The 23,597-nt window shown below is 48.1% G+C and overlaps 2 protein-coding genes across 4 annotated transcripts in view; both read left to right on the top strand.

The window, feature by feature from the left end:
- CRYZL1 (crystallin zeta like 1) overlaps positions 1-23,597 on the top strand; it is a 286,566-nt gene that overhangs the window by 68,981 nt on the left and 193,988 nt on the right. The gene's annotated exons all lie outside the window — the stretch shown is intronic.
- IFNAR1 (interferon alpha and beta receptor subunit 1) lies at positions 1,141-21,480 on the top strand. Of its 3 annotated transcripts, XR_008484174.1 has the most exons (12): positions 1,141-1,324; positions 5,089-5,209; positions 10,318-10,502; positions 11,742-11,899; positions 13,286-13,433; positions 14,604-14,718; positions 16,037-16,236; positions 16,500-16,654; positions 17,609-17,762; positions 19,146-19,300; positions 20,369-21,312; positions 21,457-21,480. XR_008484174.1 is itself a non-coding variant. In XM_054293769.1 (11 exons), the coding sequence occupies exons 1-11, from the start codon at positions 1,141-1,143 to the stop codon at positions 20,597-20,599; spliced, it is 1,806 nt and encodes a 601-aa protein (XP_054149744.1). In that variant the 3' UTR covers positions 20,600-21,323. The 3 variants fall into 3 exon arrangements, 2 of the variants coding, with proteins under 2 accessions (XP_054149744.1, XP_054149745.1); XM_054293769.1 differs by lacking the exon at positions 21,457-21,480 and having other exon boundaries at positions 20,369-21,323; XM_054293770.1 differs by lacking the exons at positions 1,141-1,324; positions 5,089-5,209; positions 21,457-21,480 and adding an exon at positions 6,503-6,509 and having other exon boundaries at positions 20,369-21,323.

The raw sequence follows: 23,597 nt of genomic DNA on the forward strand, positions 1-23,597 counted from the left end.
AGAGAGATTCCTTCCTCCCCAGACAATCACAGAGTCATGGAATAGTTTGGGCTGGGAGGGACCTCAGAGCTCACCCAGTGCCATGGCAGGGACACCTTCCACTGTGCCAGGCTGCTCCAGCCCCAGTGTCCAGCCTGGCCTTGGGCACTGCCAGGGATGCAGGGGCAGCCCCAGCTGCTCTGGGCACCCAGTGCCAGGGCCTGCCCACCCTGCCAGGGAACAATTCCTCACTGCCAAGATCCCACCCAGCCCTGCCCTCTGGCACTGGCAGCCATTCCCTGGGTGCTGTCCCTGCAGGCCTTGTCCCCAGTCCCTCTGCAGCTCTGCTGGAGCCCCTGCAGGCCCTGCCAGGGGCTCTGAGCTCTCCCTGGAGCAGCTCCGTGACCCTGGGTCTGTGCCAAGGGCCGTGCAGGGCCGGTGATCGCCGTGTGCCCCCAGCTGGGGCTGTGCTGTCACTTTGTGACACCGGCCAGGGCCTGGGGCGGCACCGCGAGCTTCGGGGGGTCCCGACATCGCCCTCAGAGCGCCCTGAGCGCCCTCAGAGCGCCTTCACACAGCCCCGACACCAACCCGACACAGCCCTGACACTGCCGCGACACAGCCCTAACACAGCCCTCATACTGCCCTCACACCGCACTGACACAGCTCCGATATCGCCCTCACACAGCCCCGACACTGCCCTGACACAGCCCCGACACTGCCCTGACATGGTGCCGATACCGCCCTCACACAGCCCCGGCACAGCCCCGACACTGCAGTAACACAGCCCTCACACAGCCCCGACACCGCACTGACACAGCTCCGATACCGCCCTCAGACAGCCCTGATGCCCCTCACAGCCCCGACCGCCCACACACAGCCCCGATACCGCCCTCACACTGCCCAGACCAAGCTCCGACACCGCCCTCGCACAGCCCAGACCGCCCCTCACGGCCCTGACTTCCCTCACACAACCTCGACCGCCCCTCGCAGCGGTGACCGCCCCTCACACTGCCCAGACCAAGCTCCGACACCGCCCTCGCACAGCCCAGACCGCCCCTCACGGCCCTGACTTCCCTCACACAACCTCCGCCGCCCTCACAGCGGCCGGGCCGCTCCGCGCAGGCGCCGCCGCCGGCGCTTCCGGCAGCGCTGCCCTGGATGGCGGGACCGGGGGCTGGAGGGGCGGCGGAGCCCGGGGAGGGATGGACGGAGGAGCCCGGGGATGGATGGACGGCGGAGCCGTGGGGTAGATGGACGGCGGAGCGGCGGCGGCTGTGGGTGCCGGGCGGACTCTGGCTGGCGGCCGTGCTGCCCCTGCTGCTGGTGCCGCTGCCCTGCGCAGGTGGGTCCGGGGCCCTCAGGGAGCGGGGCCGGTGCGGGTTCCCCTCCCTGGGGCCGAGAGGGGAGCGGGGCGCGGGTCCCGCTGCGGTCCCGGAGCTCTGCGGGGATGCGGGGCGGAATAACGGTGTCGGTGAGGATGTGTCGTGTTTGCATTATCATGGAATCCCAGCTGGGTATAGGTTGGGAAGGACCACAGATCCCACCCAGTGCCACCCCTGCCATGGCAGGGACCCCATCCATTGTCCCAGGCTGCTCCAGCCCCAGTGCCCAGCCTGGCCTTGGGCACTGCCAGGGATGCAGGGGCAGCCCCAGCTGCTCTGGGCACCCTGTGCCAGGGCCTGCCCACCCTGCCAGGGAACAATTCCTCATCGCCAAGATCCCATCCAGCCCTGGGAGCCATTCCCTGGCTCCTGTCCCCATTCCCCTGAGGACTGTCCCTCTCCTCCACACCGGTTCCAGCCGTTCCCGGTGAATTGCAGCGGCTGCAGCCGCTGTGGGTGAAACACCTTTGGATTCCCGTTGTTCGGCTTGAAGTCACAGTCTGGCAGAGCCTAAAGGATAAAGGAGGAAATGAGAGGTGGAATGGCAGGATGGGGGTTTTGGCTCAGGGGGAGGGAGCTTGTGCCTTGTCTTTTGTCCTTACACAGCAAAAAACAAACTATTGCCCAAAACTTGTTGCTGGAAGAGGAAGGATTGCGAAGCATTACAAAAGAGGGCAGAGGGACTGCTTGTACAGGCAGAGAGTGACAGGACATGGCACAATGGTTTTAGACTGCCAGAGGGCAGGGCTGGGTGGGATCTTGGCAATGAGGAATTGTTCCCTGGCAGGGTGGGCAGGCCCTGGCACAGGGTGCCCAGAGCAGCTGGGGCTGCCCCTGCATCCCTGGCAGTGCCCAAGGCCAGGCTGGGCACTGGGGCTGGGTGGGCTCTGAGATCCCACCCAGGGGCTGATTCTCACTCTGGAATTCCAATAGCTGTGCCTCAGTGACCTCTGCCTTCCCCTGCGCCAAGCCCAGCTGCTCCCTGTGCTGCTGCTCCAGCGTGAAGCTCTGGCTCTGGGGTTCTTTGCACATCAGGGTCCTTCAGAGCCTTTCCTGGTGTCACATCTAAGGGGCCTCCTCTTCCTCCTCCTGTTGAAATGTTGACTGAAATTTTCCGCTGGCTCCTGCACCCAGGGATGTCGTAAGCATCGAGCATCATGTGCTGCTCAGGGATTTCCCCTGACTCTGGGCTTTGCTCTGTTGCCATTTCTTGCTTTCTTCTGTCGCTGAATAGATTTTGTTATATAATCATCATTATTTTCAGCTGTCGACGTTGCTGAACATCTCCTGGGCGAAGCAGTAATTTTTGTGTGTTGGAACAGTTTGGGTTGGTTTGGTTTGGTTGAATTTGACAGGGGAAAGAGATGGGCAGATGTGCTAAAAGCATTTCTGGTTTTTCATCTCTTCTTTCCACACAAGTCTAATCCCTTATAATGGTTTCTCAGAACCAAAGTGTCATCGTGCTCAAGTGGACAAACAGGAATTAGTTTTAAGTGTCTGGCTTTAAATCATTAATAAAATAAGCCAGGAAGAAGTGTTGATTTTTGGGGTTTTTTTTGCGTATCAAGTTTCTACCTAAATCACAAAATTTCCCTGCTGATTAAACGTCACTGAGTTTGCTCCTTCCTTCCTGCATAGTGTTCATTGGGAAATTAATGATTTGTGGAATTAATTTAGGGAAGCAGGCGCAAAACTCATTAGAAATAGGGAAATACCTGAAAAGGTGGATCACATATTCCTGTCTGTTGGGAGAAACTGGATCAGTACTCCAGGAAACGTTACAGTGGTGTTGAACGGGAAAATGTGCAGGCAAAGATAGGAGGGTTAAAATATCAGAGAAAAATCCACAAACTTCTGCCCATAAATTACACAGCATTGTTTTGTTGGGTGTTTTTAGAAACCCCAAAAGTATCAGGGCACAGCAGTGCTGGTTAGAAGGAAAAGATTAGGTCACGTCTCATAAATTAGACCTCCACTAATTAGTCTCAGCCAGTTTATTGTGATTTTTTTTACACTGCTTCAAGCAAGCTGAAACGTTTGGAATGAATACAAAAGAGAACGATGAAATTCCTTCAGGAAGCTGAAATTTGGCTTAAAAGGAAAACTTCAGGAATTGCTTCAGCCATTCAGCTTTCTCTTGGTTGGGAGCTGTGTTGAAAATGACTTTCCTGGGGTATTTCCCAGCTGCACAAAACTCAGGCTGGGTTAAAACACAGAAAGTCTCTGCTCAGAACATGGATACCAACAGGATCTTCCTCCTTTTTGCCATCTGGCCCCCTGAGGTCTAACAGGGAGTTCTGGAAAGCCTCATGCTCTGTAAATGAAGGATTTGAAAAGATGGGATGCACTAAATATTTGAATTCCTACCCAAGGCAAACAAAAGTACTCTGATCATTGGGATGTAGTAGTGTTTTTATCAGTTGGAGTCTGTGGGGCCCTTGTTGTCACAGAGGGTTTTGGCTGAATTGTAACCCTCTGTTGGATAAATATCTGGGGGAAAATCTGGTTTTTCCTTTGTTTTCTTATTTTCTGAGCAAACGTCCTTTGGCATTCTCTGGGTTTGTCCTGCTCTGTCAGAACAGCAACAAACCCCTGCCTTGTGGGAATAAATTCTGTGGTGGGAGCCACGAGGGTTTATTGAACTATTTGGCTTTCGTGTTTTTCTGCTTTCAGGAGTTATTTCCCAAAATCATGTGGGTGCAACCTAATTCTCCAAAAGGATTTTGTAGAATTTGGTCATTCCGCTTTTCCACACATTCCCTTTGTAGGCAGGACCTTGTGTAGAAAATAAATTGGGTTTGTAATGCAGAGCCTGTCCCAAAGTCAGGCTCAGGAGAAGCCATCGGTGCCCTGGGAGTGCCCAGCTGAAATGGGATTTCTTGGCTCTGGTTTGCTCCTCACACCATCAAACATCAGACTGATGCCAATCGGCAATTTCAGATGTGGCTCAGAAATTGTGACCGTTGGGAAGTCATTAATAAATGGCTTCAGATAAAATAGAACCAGATAAAATAGGATGTCAAAGCTAAGAGGTGTATTTTAGTTTAGTTTAGTTTTTAATTTTTTTTAATTAATTTTAATTTTTATTTATTTTATTTCATTATATTTAAATTTGATTGTACTTTGTTTTAATTTTTATTATTACTAATTTTTTATTTTAATATTTTATTGTATTTTACTTATTTTGTGTCTTTCTTATTTTAACTCATTTTTATTGTTTTCTATTTTAATTCTATATCTATTTTATTTTTTGCTTTTTACTTTTTATTTTATTTATTTATTTCATTTTCATTTTACTTTATTTTATTGTATTTATTTTAATCACTATTTATTTATTTATTTTTGATTTTATGTTATTGTAATATTTTACTTCAATTTTATCCTAATATTTTATTTGCTTTTTATTGTAATACTTCCTTTTATTTTTAACTTTATTTTAATTTTATCTTAATATTTTCTTTGCTTTTTCTTGTAATATTTTATCTTCATTGTATCCTAATAATTTATTTGGTTTTTATTATATTTTGGTTTAACATTTTATTTTAATTTTACTGTAATATTTTAATTTCTTTTTATGGTAATATTTAATCTTAATTTTTATATTAATATTTTATTTGCTTTTTATTGTAATATTTTATTTTAACATTTTGTTTTCATTTTATCTCTATATTTTCTTTTCTTCTGATTGTAACATTTGATTTCTGTGCTTGCTGGTTTCTCCTAGGGCAGAGCAGCCTGCCGAGCCCAGAGAACGTGCAGGTGCACGTGGTGAACACCAACTTCACCCTGAGCTGGGACTACAGGGGCAGTGAGCCTGGGGTGACATTCTCTGCCCAGTTCCAGTGGTGAGTGCCATCCCTGCAGCCATCCCTGGCACTGGGGTACAGGGGCAGTGACCCCAGGGTGACATTCTCTGCCCAGTTCCAGTGGTGAGTGCCATCCCTGGCTGCTCCTGGCACTGGGGTACAGGGGCAGTGAGCCTGGGGTGACATTCTCTGCCCAGTTCCAGTGGTGAGTGCCATCCCTGCAGCCATCCCTGGCACTGGGGTACAGGGGCAGTGAGCCTGGGGTGACATTCTCTGCCCAGTTCCAGTGGTGAGTGCCATCCCTGCAGCCATCCCTGGCACTGGGGTACAGGGGCAGTGACCCCAGGTGACATTCCCAGCACAGTTCCAGTGGCGAGTGCCATCCCTGCAGCCATCCCTGGCACTGGGGTACAGGGGCAGTGACCCCAGGGTGACATTCTCTGCCCAGTTCCAGTGGTGAGTGCCATCCCTGCAGCCATCCCTGGCACTGGGGTACAGGGGCAGTGAGCCTGGGGTGACATTCTCTGCCCAGTTCCAGTGGTGAGTGCCATCCCTGCAGCCATCCCTGGCACTGGGGTACAGGGGCAGTGACCCCAGGTGACATTCTCTGCCCAGTTCCAGTGGTGAGTGCCATCCCTGCAGCCATCCCTGGCACTGGAGTACAGGGGGCACTGAGCCCAGGGTGACATTCCCAGCACAGTTCCAGTGGTGAGTGCCATCCCTGGCTGCTCCTGGCACTGGGGTTACGCAGGGAATGACCCCAGGTGACATTCCCAGCCCAGTTCCAGTGGTCAGTGCCATCCCTGGCACTGGGTTACAGGGGGAGTGACCCCAGGGTGACATTCCCAGCCCAGTTCCAGTGGTCAGTGCCATCCCTGCAGCCATCCCTGGCACTGGGGTACAGGGGCAGTGACCCCAGGGTGACATTCTCTGCCCAGTTCCAGTGGTGAGTGCCATCCCTGCAGCCATCCCTGGCACTGGGGTACAGGGGCAGTGAGCCTGGGGTGACATTCTCTGCCCAGTTCCAGTGGTGAGTGCCATCCCTGGCTGCTCCTGGCACTGGGGTACAGGGGCAGTGACCCCAGGGTGACATTCCCAGCCCAGTTCCAGTGGTCAGTGCCATCCCTGGCACTGGAGTACAGGGGGCACTGAGCCCAGGGTGACATTCCCAGCACAGTTCCAGTGGTGAGTGCCATCCCTGGCTGCTCCTGGCACTGGGGTTACGCAGGGAATGACCCCAGGTGACATTCCCAGCCCAGTTCCAGTGGTCAGTGCCATCCCTGGCACTGGGTTACAGGGGGAGTGACCCCAGGGTGACATTCCCAGCCCAGTTCCAGTGGTCAGTGCCATCCCTGCAGCCATCCCTGGCTGCTGCTGCTGGCCCAGGTTTGTCTCACTGCTGGCAGGGTATTTATAAATCAGGTTATTTATGACACAGAGCTTGCTGCTAATGCTGAACCACCAGCAGGGTTCCAGCAGGAGATCTGTGGGCACACTTGGAAGTGGCATTTAGGTTTATTTACAGAATCCCAGAATCCCTGGGTTGGGAGAGACCTTCAAGACCATCGAGTCCAGCCCAGCCCCAACTGAACCCTGGCCCCCAGTGCCACATCCAGGCTTTGTTAAACACACCCAGGCATGGGGACTCCACCCCCTCCCCGGGCAGCCATTCCAGAACATTCTCACCCTGGCTGGAAAAACCTTTTCCCTGCTCTCCAGCCTGTATTTCCCTTGGTGCAGCTCGAGGCCGTGTGCTCTGGATGTGTCAGTGCTGCTGCAGACAGAGCCCAGCCCCAGGTGAGCACAGGCCCCTTTCAGGAGCTGTGAGAGCGATGGGGGCAGCCCTGAGTCTCCTTTTCTCCAGGCCGAGCACCCCCAGCTCCCTCAGGGCTTCCTCACAGGGTTTGTGTTCCCTCTCCAGCCTCGTTGGCCCCTCTGGATGCACTCAAGAGTCTCAATGTCCTTCCTAAATTTAATCTGGTTTGTTTGGTTTCTGTAGCTGTGGCCACACACAGAGGATTTGAGGGAATTTTCAGTATAATTTTCAACTAATTTCTCAGAGTTCATTAACCCATATTTCTCAGCTGCAAGTTTAATGCCCAGACAAAACAGTTTAAGGTTTGTTCTTAAATATTTCCTTGGTTTCCATCAGTTGTTCCATGTCCCAGTTCTTTTGCACATATTAACACAGGCATTTTGTGGCACTTTCCTACAACTAAATACTGAAAAACATTTCTGAGATAAATTTGGTGAAGTTCTGAGCAATCTGGGGTTGTGGAAGGTTCCCTGCCCATGGCAGGGGTGGAACAGGATGGGCTTTAAGGTCCCTCCCAACCCAAACCATTCTGGGATTTTGGATTTTAAAAAAATAGCTCTTATTTTCCAATATGTAGATAAGAACAGCTGCTTTGGAAATAAATCTATTTTAAAGAATATCAGACTGTTCTGAAAGACAAGGTAGGAGTTGAGGATAAACAATTACTGCTTCAAGTCTGTGTCTCCTTTTTTTGCCCAGGACATTTTAAATGTCTCTATAAATCTCTTTTTTCACTGAGGTGTGGATGTGTGTTGATTAAAATAGAGCTGCTGAAAAGCTGATTATTACTGAGCTCCACTTTTCCCCTCTGTATTTTTTATTTTCCCTTTATTTCCATTCCTGGCTCATGTTATCATTAGTGGAGTTCTGCTGGTTTTATGCTCCTGTAACCACTTTTGTCAAGACTTTAAAATTCCTTCCCATCAATTATAAAATCTTTGCCAGGCTAGGGAATGGAATAATCCTGAGGATGTAATTCTGTGTTCTGGCACTTGTAGGATAATTTATAAGGAGATAACACTGATTGCACTGCTGATAAAGCAGCATGAAAAGGGGTGATGTTTATTAAAGTTAAGAAGAAAATAAGAATAATTTCACTGGTGGTGGGTTGGATTTATCCCAGGCTCTTTATCCTGGGATGTTTTATAAATAACTATGTAGTTATTGTATTTTGTTATTATTGGCTTTTGTAAATTATCTTGATGGAGTACAGTTTGTAATCTCTTTTTAACTGCTTTTGATACAGTATAATTTGTCAGCCTTTTATAGTTAATACTCTAATCCCCGTGTGGATTGTATATCTTAGTGTGATAAATATATATTATAGTTTGGGCTTTTGCAAAATATTGTGCACTGTGTATTATAACATTAACTTCTGCAGAAGTAATTGTAGTAGTGAAAAAATAATAATAATGACAATAATAATAGTAATGAATATAAGAACTTATTATTTTGTATTAATATATTAATAGTGATGATGTTAAAATTAAAATAAAAATTAAATTAATAAAATAATGATTGTAGTTGTGAAATAATAACTAATGCCTTTATTTTTGTAACTAACTGACAATAGTGAAATATCTATTCAATAGTGAAATAGCTAATATTGATTGAAATTACTTGTAAAACTGGCTAGAATTCTGTGTGGTAAGAAAACATTGGAAAAACCAGGCAAATAGCACCAAAAGAGCAAAGAAAAGTCTACCACTGCTCCTTGGGCTATCAATAGCTGTCAAACCACAGACCAGGGGGCCTTGTGAGGAAATAAAATACAAAACTCTCAAAATCCTATGTGTGAGGAAATAAAATATAAAACTCTCAAAATCCTATGTGTGAGGAAATAACATACAAAACTCTCAAAATCCCATCTGTGAGGAAATAACATACAAAACTCTCAAAATCCCATCTGTGAGGAAATAAAATACAAAACTCTCAAAATCCTGTTTGTAAATAAAATACCAAACTCTGAAAATGCCATCTGTGAGGAAATAAGATACAAAACTCTCAAAATCCCATGTGCATTGTGCTCTGAGAAGATGAAATCATGGGTCAAGCTAAGATAAAGAATTCCTGGAGCATGTGAACTGCAGGGAAGGTTGAATATGTACAATCACCATGAAAATGCATTTGAGCCGTGCCCTGAGCAGGTACCTGAGAGCTGTTGCAGTCAGTGTGTGCTTCTGGCATTGCCAGGCAGCCCAGAGCTGGAACTGTCCCTGCCGCCCCTTATTCAACTTGTCACAATCCTAGGGAGTGAGCCTTGTGTGTCACAGGCTGGTGACCCCAGGCTGATTGTCCTGGGGGTGTTGTTTATTCTGGGCTGTTGTTTATTCTGGGCTGTTGTTTATTCTGGGCTGTTTATCCCAGGCTCTTGTTTCTCCTGGAGGTATTCTTTATCCCAGGCTCTTTGTCCTGGGGGTGTTGTTTATACTGGGCTGTTTTTTATTCCAGGGTGTTTCTCCTGGAGCTGTTGTTTATCCTGGGGGTGTTTATCCTGGGGCTATTGTTTAATCTGGGCTGTTTCTCTCAGGGTGTTGTTTATCCTGGGGCTGTTGTTTCTCCTGCAGTATTGTTTATCTGGGGTGTTTCTCTTGGGGTATTGTTTATTTGGGGTGTTTGTCCTGGGGCTGTTGGTTATCCTGAGGCTGTTGTTTCTCCTGTGGTATTGTTTATCTGGGGTGTTTCTCCTGGGGTATTGTTTCTCCTGGGGTATTGTTTATCTGGGGTGTTTCTCCTGGGGCTGTTGTTTCTCCTGGGGTATTGTTTATCTGGGGTGTTTCTCCTGGGGCTGTTGTTTCTCCTGGGGTATTGTTTATCTGGGGTGTTTCTCCTGGGGCTGTTGTTTATCCTGGGGTACTGTTTATCCTGGGGTATTGTTTTTCTGGGGTGTTTCTCCTGGGGTATTGTTTATCTGGGGTGTTTCTCCTGGGGTATTGTTTATCTGGGGCTGTTGTTTCTCCTGTGGTATTGTTTATCTGGGGTGTTTCTCCTGGGGTATTGTTTATCTGGGGTGTTTCTCCTGGGGCTGTTGTTTCTCCTGGGGTATTGTTTCTCCTGGGGTATTGTTTATCTGGGGTGTTTCTCCTGGGGCTGTTGTTTATCCTGGGGTATTGTTTTTCTGGGGTGTTTCTCCTGGGGTATTGTTTATCTGGGGTGTTTCTCCTGGGGTATTGTTTATCTGGGGCTGTTGTTTCTCCTGTGGTATTGTTTATCTGGGGTGTTTCTCCTGGGGTATTGTTTATCTGGGGCTGTTCTTTCTCCTGGGGTATTGTTTATCTGGGGTGTTTCTCCTGGAGGCATTGTTTAATCCAGGCTGTTCTCTGTCCCGCAGGCCGGAGCTGGAGCCCACGGGCTGGCAGGAGCTGCCAGGGTGCCAGGCTGTGGCTGGCACGAGCTGTGACTTCTCCTCGGCCATCTCAGAGTACTACGATGCCCACTACGTGCGTGTGAGGGCCCAGGCTGGGCCGCTGGTGTCCCCATGGTCCCAGGTCCTGGAGATGGTGCCAGAACAAGTCGGTACGAGCTCAGGGTTTGCAGGGACACTTTGCTTCCTTTAGCACCTTGGGAGGAGTCTGATCCTCTGTCCTGGCAGGTGGCACCCCTGAGATCCAGATCCAGCAGCAGGAGCACCTGGAGCTGCTGCAGAGAGCCCAGAGGGGCTGGAGCCAGGCTGGGAGAGCTGGGGGTGCTCACCTGGAGAGGAGAAGCTGCAGGGAGAGCTCCGAGCCCCTGGCAGGGCCTGCAGGGGCTCCAGCAGAGCTGCAGAGGGACTGGGGACAAGGCCTGCAGGGACAGCACCCAGGGAATGGCTGCCAGTGCCAGAGGGCAGGGCTGGGTGGGATCTTGGCAATGAGGAATTGTTCCCTGGCAGGGTGGGCAGGCCCTGGCACAGGGTGCCCAGAGCAGCTGGGGCTGCCCCTGCATCCCTGGCAGTGCCCAAGGCCAGGCTGGGCACTGGGGACAGTGGGAGGTGTCCCTGCCATGGCAGGGGTGGGATGGGATGGGATTTAAGGTCCCTCCCCACCCAAAGCAGTCAGGAATGAGGGATTGTGGAAAAACCACGTGTGGTTTCCACTGCTGGTAACAGCAGGACAGGGGGAGTTTCCCAACAGGAACATGAGATCAGGCATCTGCAGGTCATGCAATGCTGCAATTCTCTCTTTTCTGGAAAGGGAAGACTATTCCAGGTGGTGCTGGTTTCCTGACTGAATTTCCTGTCACTGCGTGTTTTCCCAGATTATTTATTGGAACAGTCCTTTTTGACAGTAGATTTTTGTAGAATCCCAGACTGGTCTGGATTGGGAGAGACCTTAAAACCCATCCCATCCCACCATGGGCAGGGACACCTTCCATAGACCAGCTTTCCCCAAGAACCCCATTTTTGGGAAGTTTGGCTCTTCAGCAGTTCCATGGTACTGAATCCTTTCTCTGAAGCTGGATTTATTGGACTGAGCTAAATCCCTTGCCTTGCAGGTTTTAGAATAATTTATTCTGATTTTTTGGAAAACGTTTGCTGGTAATATTTAATATTAACTGCTTTTAGAAGCTGGTGATGGTAGTTGGTTGTTAGGTTAAATTTCTTTTGGAAACTGCCTGAGTCAATGAAAACTTAAGATCCTGTAGGTGATTATTCAAAAGAATTAAAGATAAGATAGCATAGGCAGGTATTTTAAGTTTATTATTTAAACCACTTTTGGGGTGTATTTTCTCAAAGTAGAAATGTTTAATGCTTCTTTTTTCTTTCCATATTTGCAGCTCAGATTGGTCCACCAGGACTGGAATTGCAGTCCACAAATGGAGTAGTAAAAGTTATGGTTTCTCCTCCAGAAGCAAATCAGAGGAAAAAAATGTGGATCAATGACCTGACTTTTAAATATAACCTGGTCTTCTGGGAAAACTCCTCACATGCTCAGGTATGAGCACTTCTTTTTGTTACTTAACCTTACCAGAACTGCCAGAGATGGACTTTAATTCGTGCTCTGAAATGGAATTGTTTGCTTCTGTCACTGTGTAACTGCTCTGTGTGTTTGAAAGTTGGGGCAGGTGGTTTTTTTCCTGGTGGGATGATTTTGTTCTTACCATAGGATTGTTTTATTGGGGTTGCCCTGATCCAGGGACTTTTTTGAGGTGTTGCCATTGGGAGCTGGTTTCCAAGGCAGCATGTGTGTCCTGCAGAGCACCCAGAGCTCTCCTGTGAGGAGCTGGGGAGAAACTCTTCCTTTTTAATCTTTTTTAGGGAAGTGAGAGCCATCTAAATTAGGGCAGGGATCAAAGGGCAATCTGTGTGTGTTCTTTTGGGAGATCAGATCAAATTCATCACTTCAGAAAGGACCTTGAGGGGCTGGAGAAATGCTGAGGGAGCTGGGAAGGGGCTGCAGAATCCCTGAGGGAGCTGGAAGGGGCTGCAGAATCCCTGAGGAGCTGGAAGGGGCTGCAGAATCCCTGAGGAGCTGGGAAGGGGCTGCAGAATCCCTGAGGGAGCTGGAAGGGGCTGGAGAATCCCTGAGGAGCTGGGAAGGGGCTGCAGAATCCCTGAGGAGCTGGAAGGGGCTGCAGAATCCCTGAGGAGCTGGAAGGGGCTGAGGCTGGAGCAAAGGAGGCTCAGGGGCCCTTGTGGCTCTGCACAAGGCCCTGCCAGGAGGGCACAGCCAGAGGGAAACACAGGAATGAGGAAAGGACAAGAGGGAATGGCCTCAAGGTGCACCAGGGGAGGTTCAGATTGAAATCAGAATAAAATTCCTCTCTCAGAGTGGTCAGGCCTTGGGCTGAGCTGCCCAGGGAGGTTTGGAGTCCCTGGCATTGTCCCAGAGCAGTCTGGATGTGGCCTTGGGGACAGGGATTGGGGTGGTGCTGGTGGGGCTGGGGTGGCACTGGGTGATCCTGGGGGGCTCCTCCCACCTCTGGGATTTGGGGATCACACCCCAAAGGAGCAAGAGGCCCAGAAGTACCATTGGGTATGGTCAGTGAAAGCCAAAGGCAGAGGAGGGGGCAGTGTTTGGGTGATCAGGGGTGGGAATGTCCTGCTGCATTCTGGGGTGTCTGTGGGGTGAATTCCTGGTCATGCCCAATCCCTCCCCACTCCCATGGCAAAGGAGCCCAAAATGTTCCTGTCTGTCACTGGCTAAGCTGCAAACTTCCCTTTAGGATTTCTGCAGCTCAAACACCCTCCTACTTTCTCTATTCCACATTTCTAGGTGGGGTATGACACAAATGGGCTGAAACCTTGCAAAATGATCATTTAAAATGTTACTGGGGAAGCACAGTTCCCCTCACAGGCTCTTTGTGTTTGTTCCTTCCAGCCCCAGAACAAAAGGATTTTCCCTGTGGACACCATTGACGACCTTGCCCCGGACAGCACCTATTGCTTCAAAGTCCAAGCAAATCTCCCCAGCGAGGGCAAGCAAGGCCTGTTCAGCCCCCACAGCTGTGTGAAAACCACCCAGAAAGGTACCCAGGACACCAGCTTACCTGCCAATGGTGGCTTCTGTTTAACTGGCACACAGTCAGGGGTTCTGAAGCTGCAGGAATAGGCAGGAGGGCCAAATTCCTCCTCAGTTTGGTATAAAAATTATATATATTGTATATATTTGCCCTTCTCAATCAACTTAAAATATGTCAAGGGTAGAGTTTTAATAGTACAAGAATGTTTTTGCCATGAGGCAAACTTGGACATTAATTTGGAACAAAAACTTCTTTGTGTGCTTTGGAAAACTCTTCTTTTTAATCAGTGACTGAATCAGGAGGTAAAACGCCCAAAAGCCTCTGGGATACTTGGCACTCAGTGAATGCACAGAAAGTTGACTTGAGCTTTAAAAAATGCTGGTTTTATGTAATCCTTGGTGAATTGACTGTTACAGCAGCTGAGGAAAGGCTTTGAGGGGGCAGTTTGCCACCTTGTAAAATGTAAAATTAAATTCTTCTCTGTGCTGTGCAGTTGCTTTTAGATGTTTATTTTAGGAAAAAAAATAACTGCAGAAAGTCAAATATTAGATTGGACAGGGGTGGTACATCATAATGAGTTGATGGTACATCAAAATGTAAGTAAATGATGGCAAATGAAAGTTATTTTATACACCAAAACATTAATTAATACACACCTGTGTATTTTAAAAATGTTAAAAGAATACATATGTATTTTTAAAATAGTACATGTGTATCTTAATAAAATATTACAATAACTGATACATGCAAGTTTTAATTATTTTATAAGATATTAAGTAGTTGTCACATTCATATTTTAATAAAATATTAAAACAAAAATCAAAATGTACAATAAATACAGATGTGTATTTTATATATTTTTCTCCTCATATTATTCCCAAACCTGTTTATTTTTGCTCCTCTCAATATTTGTGTACTTTGATTTTTTTCTGAATTGATTTTAACTGATTTTTTTCATTAAAGGCTTGATGGGATTCTTTGCATATCACACCCTCTGACTTGCAATCTGTATAGTGAATAATCTTATATTTTTTCACTTAAAAATAATAATCTTATTATTTTATTCACTTATAATCAATATAAGTGAATAATCTTTATATTTTCATTATTGACATGGGAAATGCCCATTCCCATGAAGTTTTTTGCTAACTTTGGGTTTCCTTTTCCCCTGAGCAGTGAACGACCTCCTGTGTGCCACCAACCTGAGTGTCCTGGCTCTGAACATGGAATTCCACCTGCTCTGGAGCAGCCAGCAAAGTCAGGATGTGACCTACAACGTGCAGTACCTGCTGTGAGTTCAGCCACGCCACCCTGCCAGTCTGAAATCCCATTTCTGCCGTTCCCCAGGGGTTCAAATGAAATATTTGGTGGCTTCGTGTGTTAATGGGAACATGGATGGCTCACTGCTGTGAAAGAATTCCTGAGCCTGGGATTTCAGGGACTGGGCTGCTTTTCGGGGTGTTAAACTCCTCTCCTGAATGCTGAGGGACATTTTAAAGCTGGGAAGCTTGAATTGCTTAGTGGCTTTTTGAGTGTGGAGAAATTAGGTGAGTAAAAGTGAGCAAAAATACAGCTCACTGCTGTTAAAAGAATTCCATGTAACACCTGAGCCTGGGATTTCAGGGACTGGGCTGCTTTGGGGGTGTTAAACTCCTGATGGAAGGGACTCCTAAATGCTGAGGGACATTTTTAAAGCTGGGAGGCTTGAATTGCTTAGTGGCTTTTTGAATGTGGAGAAATTAGATGAGTAGAAGTGAGCAAAAATACAGGTGGTGGAGGTTTCAGTTGTCAGCAGCTTGGGTTTCTTCTGGGCAGACCCAAATAGGGGAGAAAACACAAGGTAGCACCTTGTGTCCCATAAAAGAACTGGTGTGTCCCATAAGGAAACTGGTGTGTCCCATAAAAGAAAATGGTGTGTCCCATAAAAGAACTGGTGTGTCCCATAAGGAAACTGGTGTGTCCCATAAAGAATTGTGTCACATAAAAAACCCATCAAGTCACATAAAAACCCCCTCATGTAACATGAAATAACCCTTGTATCACATCTAACCCCATCCTATCACACACAAAGCCACTGTATCACATGAAGAAAATCAGATAAAAATCATGTTGCATCAAACAACAAGGAATGCCATAAAACCCCCATCATACCCCATAGAACCCCATTGAATCGCATCCAGAAATCCCAGTAGGAAGCAGCTCTAAGAACCTGTATCTCAATCTCCAGCTGCTGCATAAATATTGTGGCCAGCACCTCAGAGAAGAGGAGGGACCCCTGGCATTCCTTGGGAGTTCCTTGGCATGGCAGAAATCAATGGACTGCACAGAGCTACGTGAGAACTTCTCCTTTGGATTTTCAGAACCTGCCCTCCCCACATTTCATCTCTGCTGAGCCTTGCTCAAAGCCCTGATTTGTGTTCCCCGGCCCTTTTATCTTCATTCTTCCACTCAGAAATGTCTCAGATTAAAATGCTGATTTTTTTTTTTATTTTTATTTGATTACTAGAGGCCTTTTTGCCCCGAACTGAGCCAAGTGCAGCACAAACAAATACGATTTTCTGGAGGAGTTCAGGGAGCTGACGTGACAACTCTGGAACTCTCTGTTGCAGTGGCTACTTGAAGGATCTCAATGATGATTACTCAGACAAGTGGCTCAGTGTCCCTGGGTGTGAGAGCATCACCAGCTCCTGGTGCAACTTCTCCTCCATCATCACCGGCACTGGCTTTTACCACCTGCGGGTGCAGGCCAGGGAGGGACACAACAAATCCTGCTTCTCCAGGGAAGTCAAGGTGGATCCTCTGAGAACAAGTAAGGAAATGCTTTCCTCAAGTGCTCCTTGCTCAGCAACTCCTGCCAAATGTCTCTGTGAGCTGACAGGAGGGGGGATTTCACAAGAGTATAGTGGAATTAATTCAAATGTTTCTCAGGATTTGATACTCTGAACAAAATTATGAAATGATACTTCTAACTCTGTGTTTCTTCAAAATTATCATGGATTTCACTGACAGTATTTGATATTTTTAGTTGTATTTTTTCAGTTGGACTTCAAGTATTTATTTTATTGTTTTCAGATGGAATTGGCCCTCCCGGTGTAAGGCTGGACCTCAGTGACACTTTGCTCCACATCCTTATTTCTCCTCCAGGAGGAGATAAGGATGGATTCATGAGGGACCATTATGACTTGTCCTACAGGATCCTCTACTGGAAGAATTCCTCAGATACAAAGGTGTGAACAAATTACAAACAGTAGAAAATTGGTTCTGACTTAAATCTTGGAGCTCCTTTCCAAAATAGGCACATTTGTGGTATATCAGTCTTTAAAAAGTCAGTTTATTGGGCTTTTTAATGAAATATTCTATTGATTTTGACTTAAATATGAAAATTCTATTGATTCTGACTTAAGTATGAAAAAATGAAATATTCTATTGATTCTGACTTAAATCCTGGAGCTCCTTTCCAAAAGAGGCACATTTGTGGTAGATGAGTCTTTAAAAAATCAGTTTATTGGGTTTTCTAATGAAAGATTCTCTCAAAAACCTGATCACTGTGACTTTTATCACCCAGTGGTTGAGATTTTTATGTAAGTCTCTTAGAAACCTGATCACTGTGATTTTTATCTCCCAGTGATGGGGTAAAATCTCCATTTCCATGGATGAGTCTGTGTGCAGTGGGATGGAAAAAGCTCCTCAAACACTGAAGTCCTGCATCCTTTTAGCTCACATTTTAATGGATCTTTCCATGTTCTGTAAATGCTTCTTAGGATAAAATATTTCACAGAAATTGGTAAAAAGGGGGGCAGAAGAGAAGGAAGCAAACCCAGCAGGAAGGAGTTTCCTGGAAACTGGGAATTGGGACATTTCAGAATAATGGGGGAAGCCCTTGGTTCTTGCCCAGGAGGTGTTTGCTGAGTTTTGCTGAGGAGCTAAGGGGGTGGTTTATTTACTTTATTGAATCTGGGTGCCCAGGGAGGTGGTGGAGTTCCTGGAGATGTTCCAGAGGCACCTGGAAGTGGGACTGCATGAGCTGGAAAGTCTCTCCAGCCCTGCAGATTTGGGGCTGCAGCAATGTGAGACGTTTCACAGAATCCCTTCTCCACCAGAGGCTGCAGCTCTCAGCTGTTTGAGGCCCCTGTGCTGCCCGTGGGCTCTGATCCCCCCTTTTCTCTGCTTTGCTTTTGCAGGAGGAGGTGAAGCAGAAGGAGGTGAGGCAGACCATCGCCACGGTGCCTGACGTGTCCCCCTCGTCGCTGTACTGCGTGCAGGTGCAGGCCTTCTCTGAGCCCTACAACAAGAGCAGTGCCTACAGCCAGCAGCAATGCATCCTCACCCCTGCAGGTGGGCACAGCCCTGCAGAAATGCACCCACACCCTCTGAGCTGCAGTTGGCACCCCCTCCCTGGGAGCTCAGCACTCCTGGCTGGGCACAGAGCTTCAATTCCCAGCCCCACATCAAGGAATCACTAAATTCCACATTTTCAGGGGTATTTTAGCCTTGAAACTGTTTTAGTCCTTCTGGGAATGAACCTCCTGTGCTGATTTATCTGAGGAGATCAATCAGATTTGTTAGGGCTGGAAGCTCATCTTGGTGCCCAGGGAGAGTGGGAGGATTGCACTCACTCAGAACACAAGGACAAATCATGCTGAAGGTAATTGGCCACATAAAATTTTATTAACATATGAAAATTTCTGACTCTTCAAACTGCCTGAAAGCCAAGAAAATGTAATAACAGCAATGCCTGGCTCACATTCAAGATTCATTTATATTGTGGTCCTCACTGCTGTGTCTTATCAAGCCTAAAAAGAACCAAATGATACTTTTTACCTGAATAAGAAAATATTTGAATCTATTTTCCTAGGCATTCCTCTTCCCCTTATCCTGCTACCTCAGTGAATCTCTTTAAATCCAAGCAGGGCCTTCAAGACAGACCCTGCTCTGTCTTCCCCATGTTTTTATACCCCAGAGTGAAAATCTTCCATTCTTTGATGATAAGACCTGATTGTGTCCTTTGCATTACTTAGAAAGTGGCTGCTGCTGCCTGTTAATTTCAGTATCACAAACTCCATTCAGTTTGTTGAGATAATCATGGAATGGTTTGGATGGGAAGGACCTTGAGGATCATCCCATCCCACCCCTGCCATGGCAGGGACACCTCCCACTGTCCCCAGTGCCCAGCCTGCCCTTGGCACTGCCAGGGATGCAGGGGCAGCCCCAGCTGCTCTGGGCACCCTGTGCCAGGGCCTGCCCACCCTGCCAGGGAACAATTCCTCACTGCCAAGATCCCACCCAGCCCTGCCCTCTGGCACTGGCAGCCATTCCCTGGGTGCTGTCCCTGCAGGCCTTGTCCCCAGTCCCTCTGCAGCTCTGCTGGAGCCCCTGCAGGCCCTGCCAGGGGCTCGGAGCTCTCCCTGCAGCTTCTCCTGTGCAGGTGAGCACCCCCAGCTGGTGCTGGGGTCATGGAGGGACTGGAGCACCTGGGAGGCCTCTTCCCACCTTGGAGATCCTGATTTTCTATTGGAAAATATTTTGTGGCTTCTTCGAGCAAAATTGTCTCAGGCACTGGCACAGCATCACTTCTCCCTGGTGCCCATGGCTGTGGAAGTGCTGGGGAATGTTTCCATGGTGTGGAAATGTTGAATTATTTCATAAATTCTGCAGCACATTTGGATCTCTGCTTTAATTTCAGTACCTTGACTGAATGGTTTTTATTCCCAATTTTAGGTACACCTTTAGCTCTGATCATTGCTGGGATTTTCCTGGGCGCCCTGCTGGTTGTCCTGCTGGTGGCTGCTCCTCTTGTTTTTGTGTTCTACCAAGCCTACAACAAAATCAAATACGTGTTCTTCCCCTCCTGCCAGCCCCCCCTGAACATCGAGGTGAGCTCTGACTCCTCACAGCTTCTTTGGAGGAAAATGAACTTTAAATATCGTGGGAAAATGATGTTTATGTGTTATGGGTCAGCCAGGGTTCATTTCAGAGGTTTTATCAGAGGTCTCCAGAGCATTGTCCAGTCTCCAGCCTGGCACAGGTGCTGCTTAGCAGGGATCCTGCTCTGGAATGAGAAGGGGAATGCTCAGGTGTGCCCTGAACTCTCTGTACCTGGATCTTCTTCTCATTCTTGTGTGGCCTCCTCAGGCTCTAATCCATGAAATGTTTGAAATGTTGTAATTCTGAGGTGGTTGACAACTGAGAGCAGGAAAAGGGCTGAGATAGAATGTGGGAGTCACCCCTCAGTGATGGACTCAGTGAATGCAGCTGGGAGGTGGGGCTGGGCTCTGCTGCCAGGGAACAGGGACAGGAGCAGAGGGAGCGGCCTCAGGCTGGGCCAGGGCAGGCTCAGCTGGGACAGCAGCAGCAATTTGCCCATGGAAAGGGAGCTCAGGCCTTGGCAGGGGCTGCCCAGGGAGCTTTGCAGTGCCCATCCCTGCAGGTGTGCCCTGGAGGTGGCACTGAGTGCTCTGGGCTGGGCACAAGGTGGGCACAGCTGGCACTGCATGGGCTCCTGGCAGGGCTGTGCCAGCCCCAGGGATTTGGGGGTTCTGGGAACTAAAACTTCATCCTAAATCTGAGCTGGTGACCCTAGGGGAACAAAGGGTGTGTTAGGGGTGGGAAACCACACATTGGGCTCAAGTTGAGCATGGAACCCAGACTGGTTTGGGTTGGAGGGACCTCAGAGCCCACCCAGTGCCACCCCTGCCATGGCAGGGACACCTCCCACTGTGCCCAGTGTCCAGCCTGGCCTTGGGCACTGCCAGGGATGCAGGGGCAGCCCCAGCTGCTCTGGGCACCCTGTGCCAGGGCCTGCCCACCCTCACAGTAAAGTATCTGATCAATCCCATTTGTGTGACTGTGGTGGTTAGCAGAATCAGTATTTAATTATTTCAATCAGTGTATAATTATTATTTATGGATGTTCATCTCTTCCCCCTGTCCTTCTGTCCGCAGGGGTTTGGAGCCCAGCCCTTGAGCAGCCCCTGCCTGGCAGCTGCAGCAGAGGAGGCCGTGGAGCACTGCTGTGTGATCGAGGCCATGGTCACAGAGGAGGGCACTCACATCGTGTTCTCAGGCCACAAACATTCCTCCCACAGCAGTCGCGACTCGGGCAACTATTCCAACGACGACAACACTGCTGGGAGCAAGGGATCCAGAGAAACACTGGAGGAGGAAATCATGTAACTTTGGGAAATCACAACTCCTGTATGGGATTGTCAACTCACAGACACTTCAGACCTCTTTGTGATGGAAGGCCCAGCCTGAGGGGACACTGTGACCTCTGGGGTGCTGAGGGGACACTGTGACCTTTGGGATCCTATGGGGACACTGTGACCTTTGGGATCCTATGGGGACACTGTGACCTTTGGGATCCTCAGGGGGACACTGTGACCTCTGGGGTGCTGAGGGGACACTGTGACCTTTGGGATCCTATGGGGACACTGTGACCTTTGGGATCCTCAGGGGGACACTGTGACCTCTGGGGTGCTGAGGGGACACTGTGACCTTTGGGATCCTATGGGGACACTGTGACCTTTGGGATCCCAAGGGGGACACTGTGACCTTTGGGGTTGCTGGGTTTGGGTTCCCAGGGCTGCCCTTGCTGGGGGAGCTCCTCAGGCCTGGCTGGGAATGTCCCCGGTGTCCCCACCCCAGCCAGGGCTGTCCCCCTGCACCAGGAGCAGCTCTGGGCTCTTCTCTACTTGAAGCTGTGAGCTGGGCACCCCTGCCTGCTCCAGCAGAGTTCTGTGTGGGGTCACCCCCACAGCGTTTACACAGCCAGAGGAACCCACGCTGGCCACAATCCTGTGGCATTGCCACTGCCAGCCCCTGCTTGGCCACAGGTCCAGAGCTACAGGTGCCAAGGGAGCAAGAGGAGCAGCAGTGAGGAGCCTGGGGTTCCTCAGGAGGTTCCTCATGGGGTTCCTTGCAGGGTTCCTCATGGGGTTCCTCAAAGGATTTCTCAGGAGGTTCCTCACGGGGTTCCTCAGGAGGTTCCTCAGGAGGTTCCTCACAGGATTTCTCAGGAGGTTCCTCAGGAGATTCCTCATGGGGTTCCTCACAGGATTCCTCACAGGGTTCCTCCTGGTGTTCCTCATGGGGTTCCTCATGGGGTTCCTCATGGATGTGTCTAGGAGTGTTGCCAGTGCTTGTGCCATGTCTCACTGCCCATCCCTGGCAGTGCCCAGGGCCAGGTTGGACCCTGGGGCTGGAGCGGCCTGGCACAGTGGGAGGGGTCCCTGCCATGGCAGGGGTGGCTTGGGAAGAGCTTTGAGGTCTCTCCAAGCTCATTCTGGAGTTAGCAGGACCTGGTGGAATTCAGGAGATGCCTTTAGCAGAGGGCTGAGCTTGGCACTCAGAGCTTTCCCTGTTTTGCCAACAGACTTTTCCTTGGACAATCAGGATGTGCTGCAGTAGCATTTCAGTTTTCATATCCCATGTTTGCCATGCTGACTCCACTGTCTTCCAGAGCCCTTTATTTTTTCAGTCTCTTATTTTTTTATGAAGAAACTGCTTTGGAGTCAGCTGTGTTTGAGCATCCCATGGACTGCTGTTGTTTGTTCTCTCTAGGAACTCTTGGTGTTTATATATCTTTTTTTTTAAATTTTGAAGATACTACCTAATTTTATAAATTTCCTATCCCTGTGTTCATTGAAGAACATAATAAATTTTGCACATTTGCTTCTTACCCCTCTCTTGGTTCTGTGTGTTTTTGGTGTAGTGGCAGGGAAGCTGTGGATGCTTGGGAAGTTCCCATGAGGAGCTGTCCTTCCTGAAAAACCCAGTGTGAAGGGTAGAATGGAATATCCCATATAAATTATATAGAAATGGAATTAATGGCGTGATTTGCACAAAATTTAATTCATGGGAGGGATTTCACTGCCAGATTTTAAGCAAAGCACCCAGGAATATTCCTGAAAGAGGCAGGATAATAATTCACAGGCAGCCCCATTTCCCTCTGGAGTGCAGAACCAAATGGATGCTAATGAATGGATATTTATTGTTATTATTATTGTATTTTGTGCTCTAAGTGTGCTTGCAGAAAACCTTGTACCAGCTCTTTCCAGTGGGGCCAGAAGCAGCAAAACCAGGACAGTGGGATGGAAAAACTCCTTGATTCAGTGGGTATTTAAATATCTAAAAAGAATATATAATAATAGTAGTAGTAGTAGAAAATTAGTTTATTTACTTGTTTGTTTGTTTGTTTGTTTTAGTATCAAATATTTAAACTGGAAAATTAAGTTCCTAAATGCCCAAGTCAGCCTCATTGTGATATTTCAGATGTATCCAGAAATACTGGGAAAAGGACTTGACCAGAATTTTACAGGTCACAGGACCCTTCATCTCGGAGTATAAAGGAAGTGTAATTGAATGGATTTGTTCAGTTCCAAGGTATTTCTGAGGAGTGTGGCCCTTGGGGTGGGTTCCTTCCCCTTGTTCAGGGTATTCCCAACAAGATGAGCTTGGAGGTGAGCAATTCTATAATTCTGTGATTCCCTTCACTGAACTGATGCTGGTAATGTTGGAATCCTGGCAAATGCCCTGGGGAAAGCTGGGTTGCTCTGTGTGGTGTTGGGACAACAGGGAAATGCCTCAAGGGGGGTGTTAGTGAAACCAGAACCATTTAATCCATGTGGATTTTGTGGGATCAATTCAATATCAGCTCCCAGCCCCAGGGAGGGGAGGGTGATGGAGCAAAAATTTGTGTCCTGGGATTGAGCTGAGAGAAACAAGGCTCACTCATTAAAAGTTTTAAAGTTTAATAAGGGATAAAATGGACTTTTGCAGCACTGGGAGCTTGGCAGAGGCACATCAGTTAGTTTAAAATAATTTCCTTACACACTTTTTCCTTGCATTGGTCAAATGCATGTTCATGGAGATTGTGCATATTCAAACATTCCTTGGAGTTTACACGTTCTGGTTCAACTATTGACCCATCTTCTTCAAGTGCTGCAGGTGAAATTTATCTGTTTTCTGTTCCCACAAAGCCCCTGTTGTGTGGTTTGACCGTTCTTGATAAGCAAAGGTCAGTGGTAAATCCTCCCTTGCATTCTTGTTTATTTTCTTTTCAATGTTATCTTACACAGACAAGATTCTCCCCAAGTCCATGAAATCCACATTAGCTGCTTCCCAAATTATCTGAGTTACTCTCACCACTGTCAGTGAGTTACACAAATAAAAG

This window comes from Melozone crissalis, unplaced genomic scaffold, assembly GCF_028551555.1.
Source record: "Melozone crissalis strain CALT ecotype California unplaced genomic scaffold, PUWL_Pcris_2 ptg000187l_1, whole genome shotgun sequence".
Classification (NCBI taxonomy): Eukaryota; Metazoa; Chordata; class Aves; order Passeriformes; family Passerellidae; genus Melozone; species Melozone crissalis.

Excerpts from the sequence above, each read along its gene's own strand:
- IFNAR1 (XM_054293769.1), top strand. The coding sequence starts at position 1,141 with ATGGCGGGACCGGGGGCTGGAGGGGCGGCGGAGCCCGGGGAGGGATGG. Across the intron at positions 10,503-11,741 it reads GATGGTGCCAGAACAAGTCG|CTCAGATTGGTCCACCAGGA; the intron begins GTACGAGCTCAG and ends CCATATTTGCAG. Across the intron at positions 17,763-19,145 it reads ATGCATCCTCACCCCTGCAG|GTACACCTTTAGCTCTGATC; the intron begins GTGGGCACAGCC and ends TCCCAATTTTAG.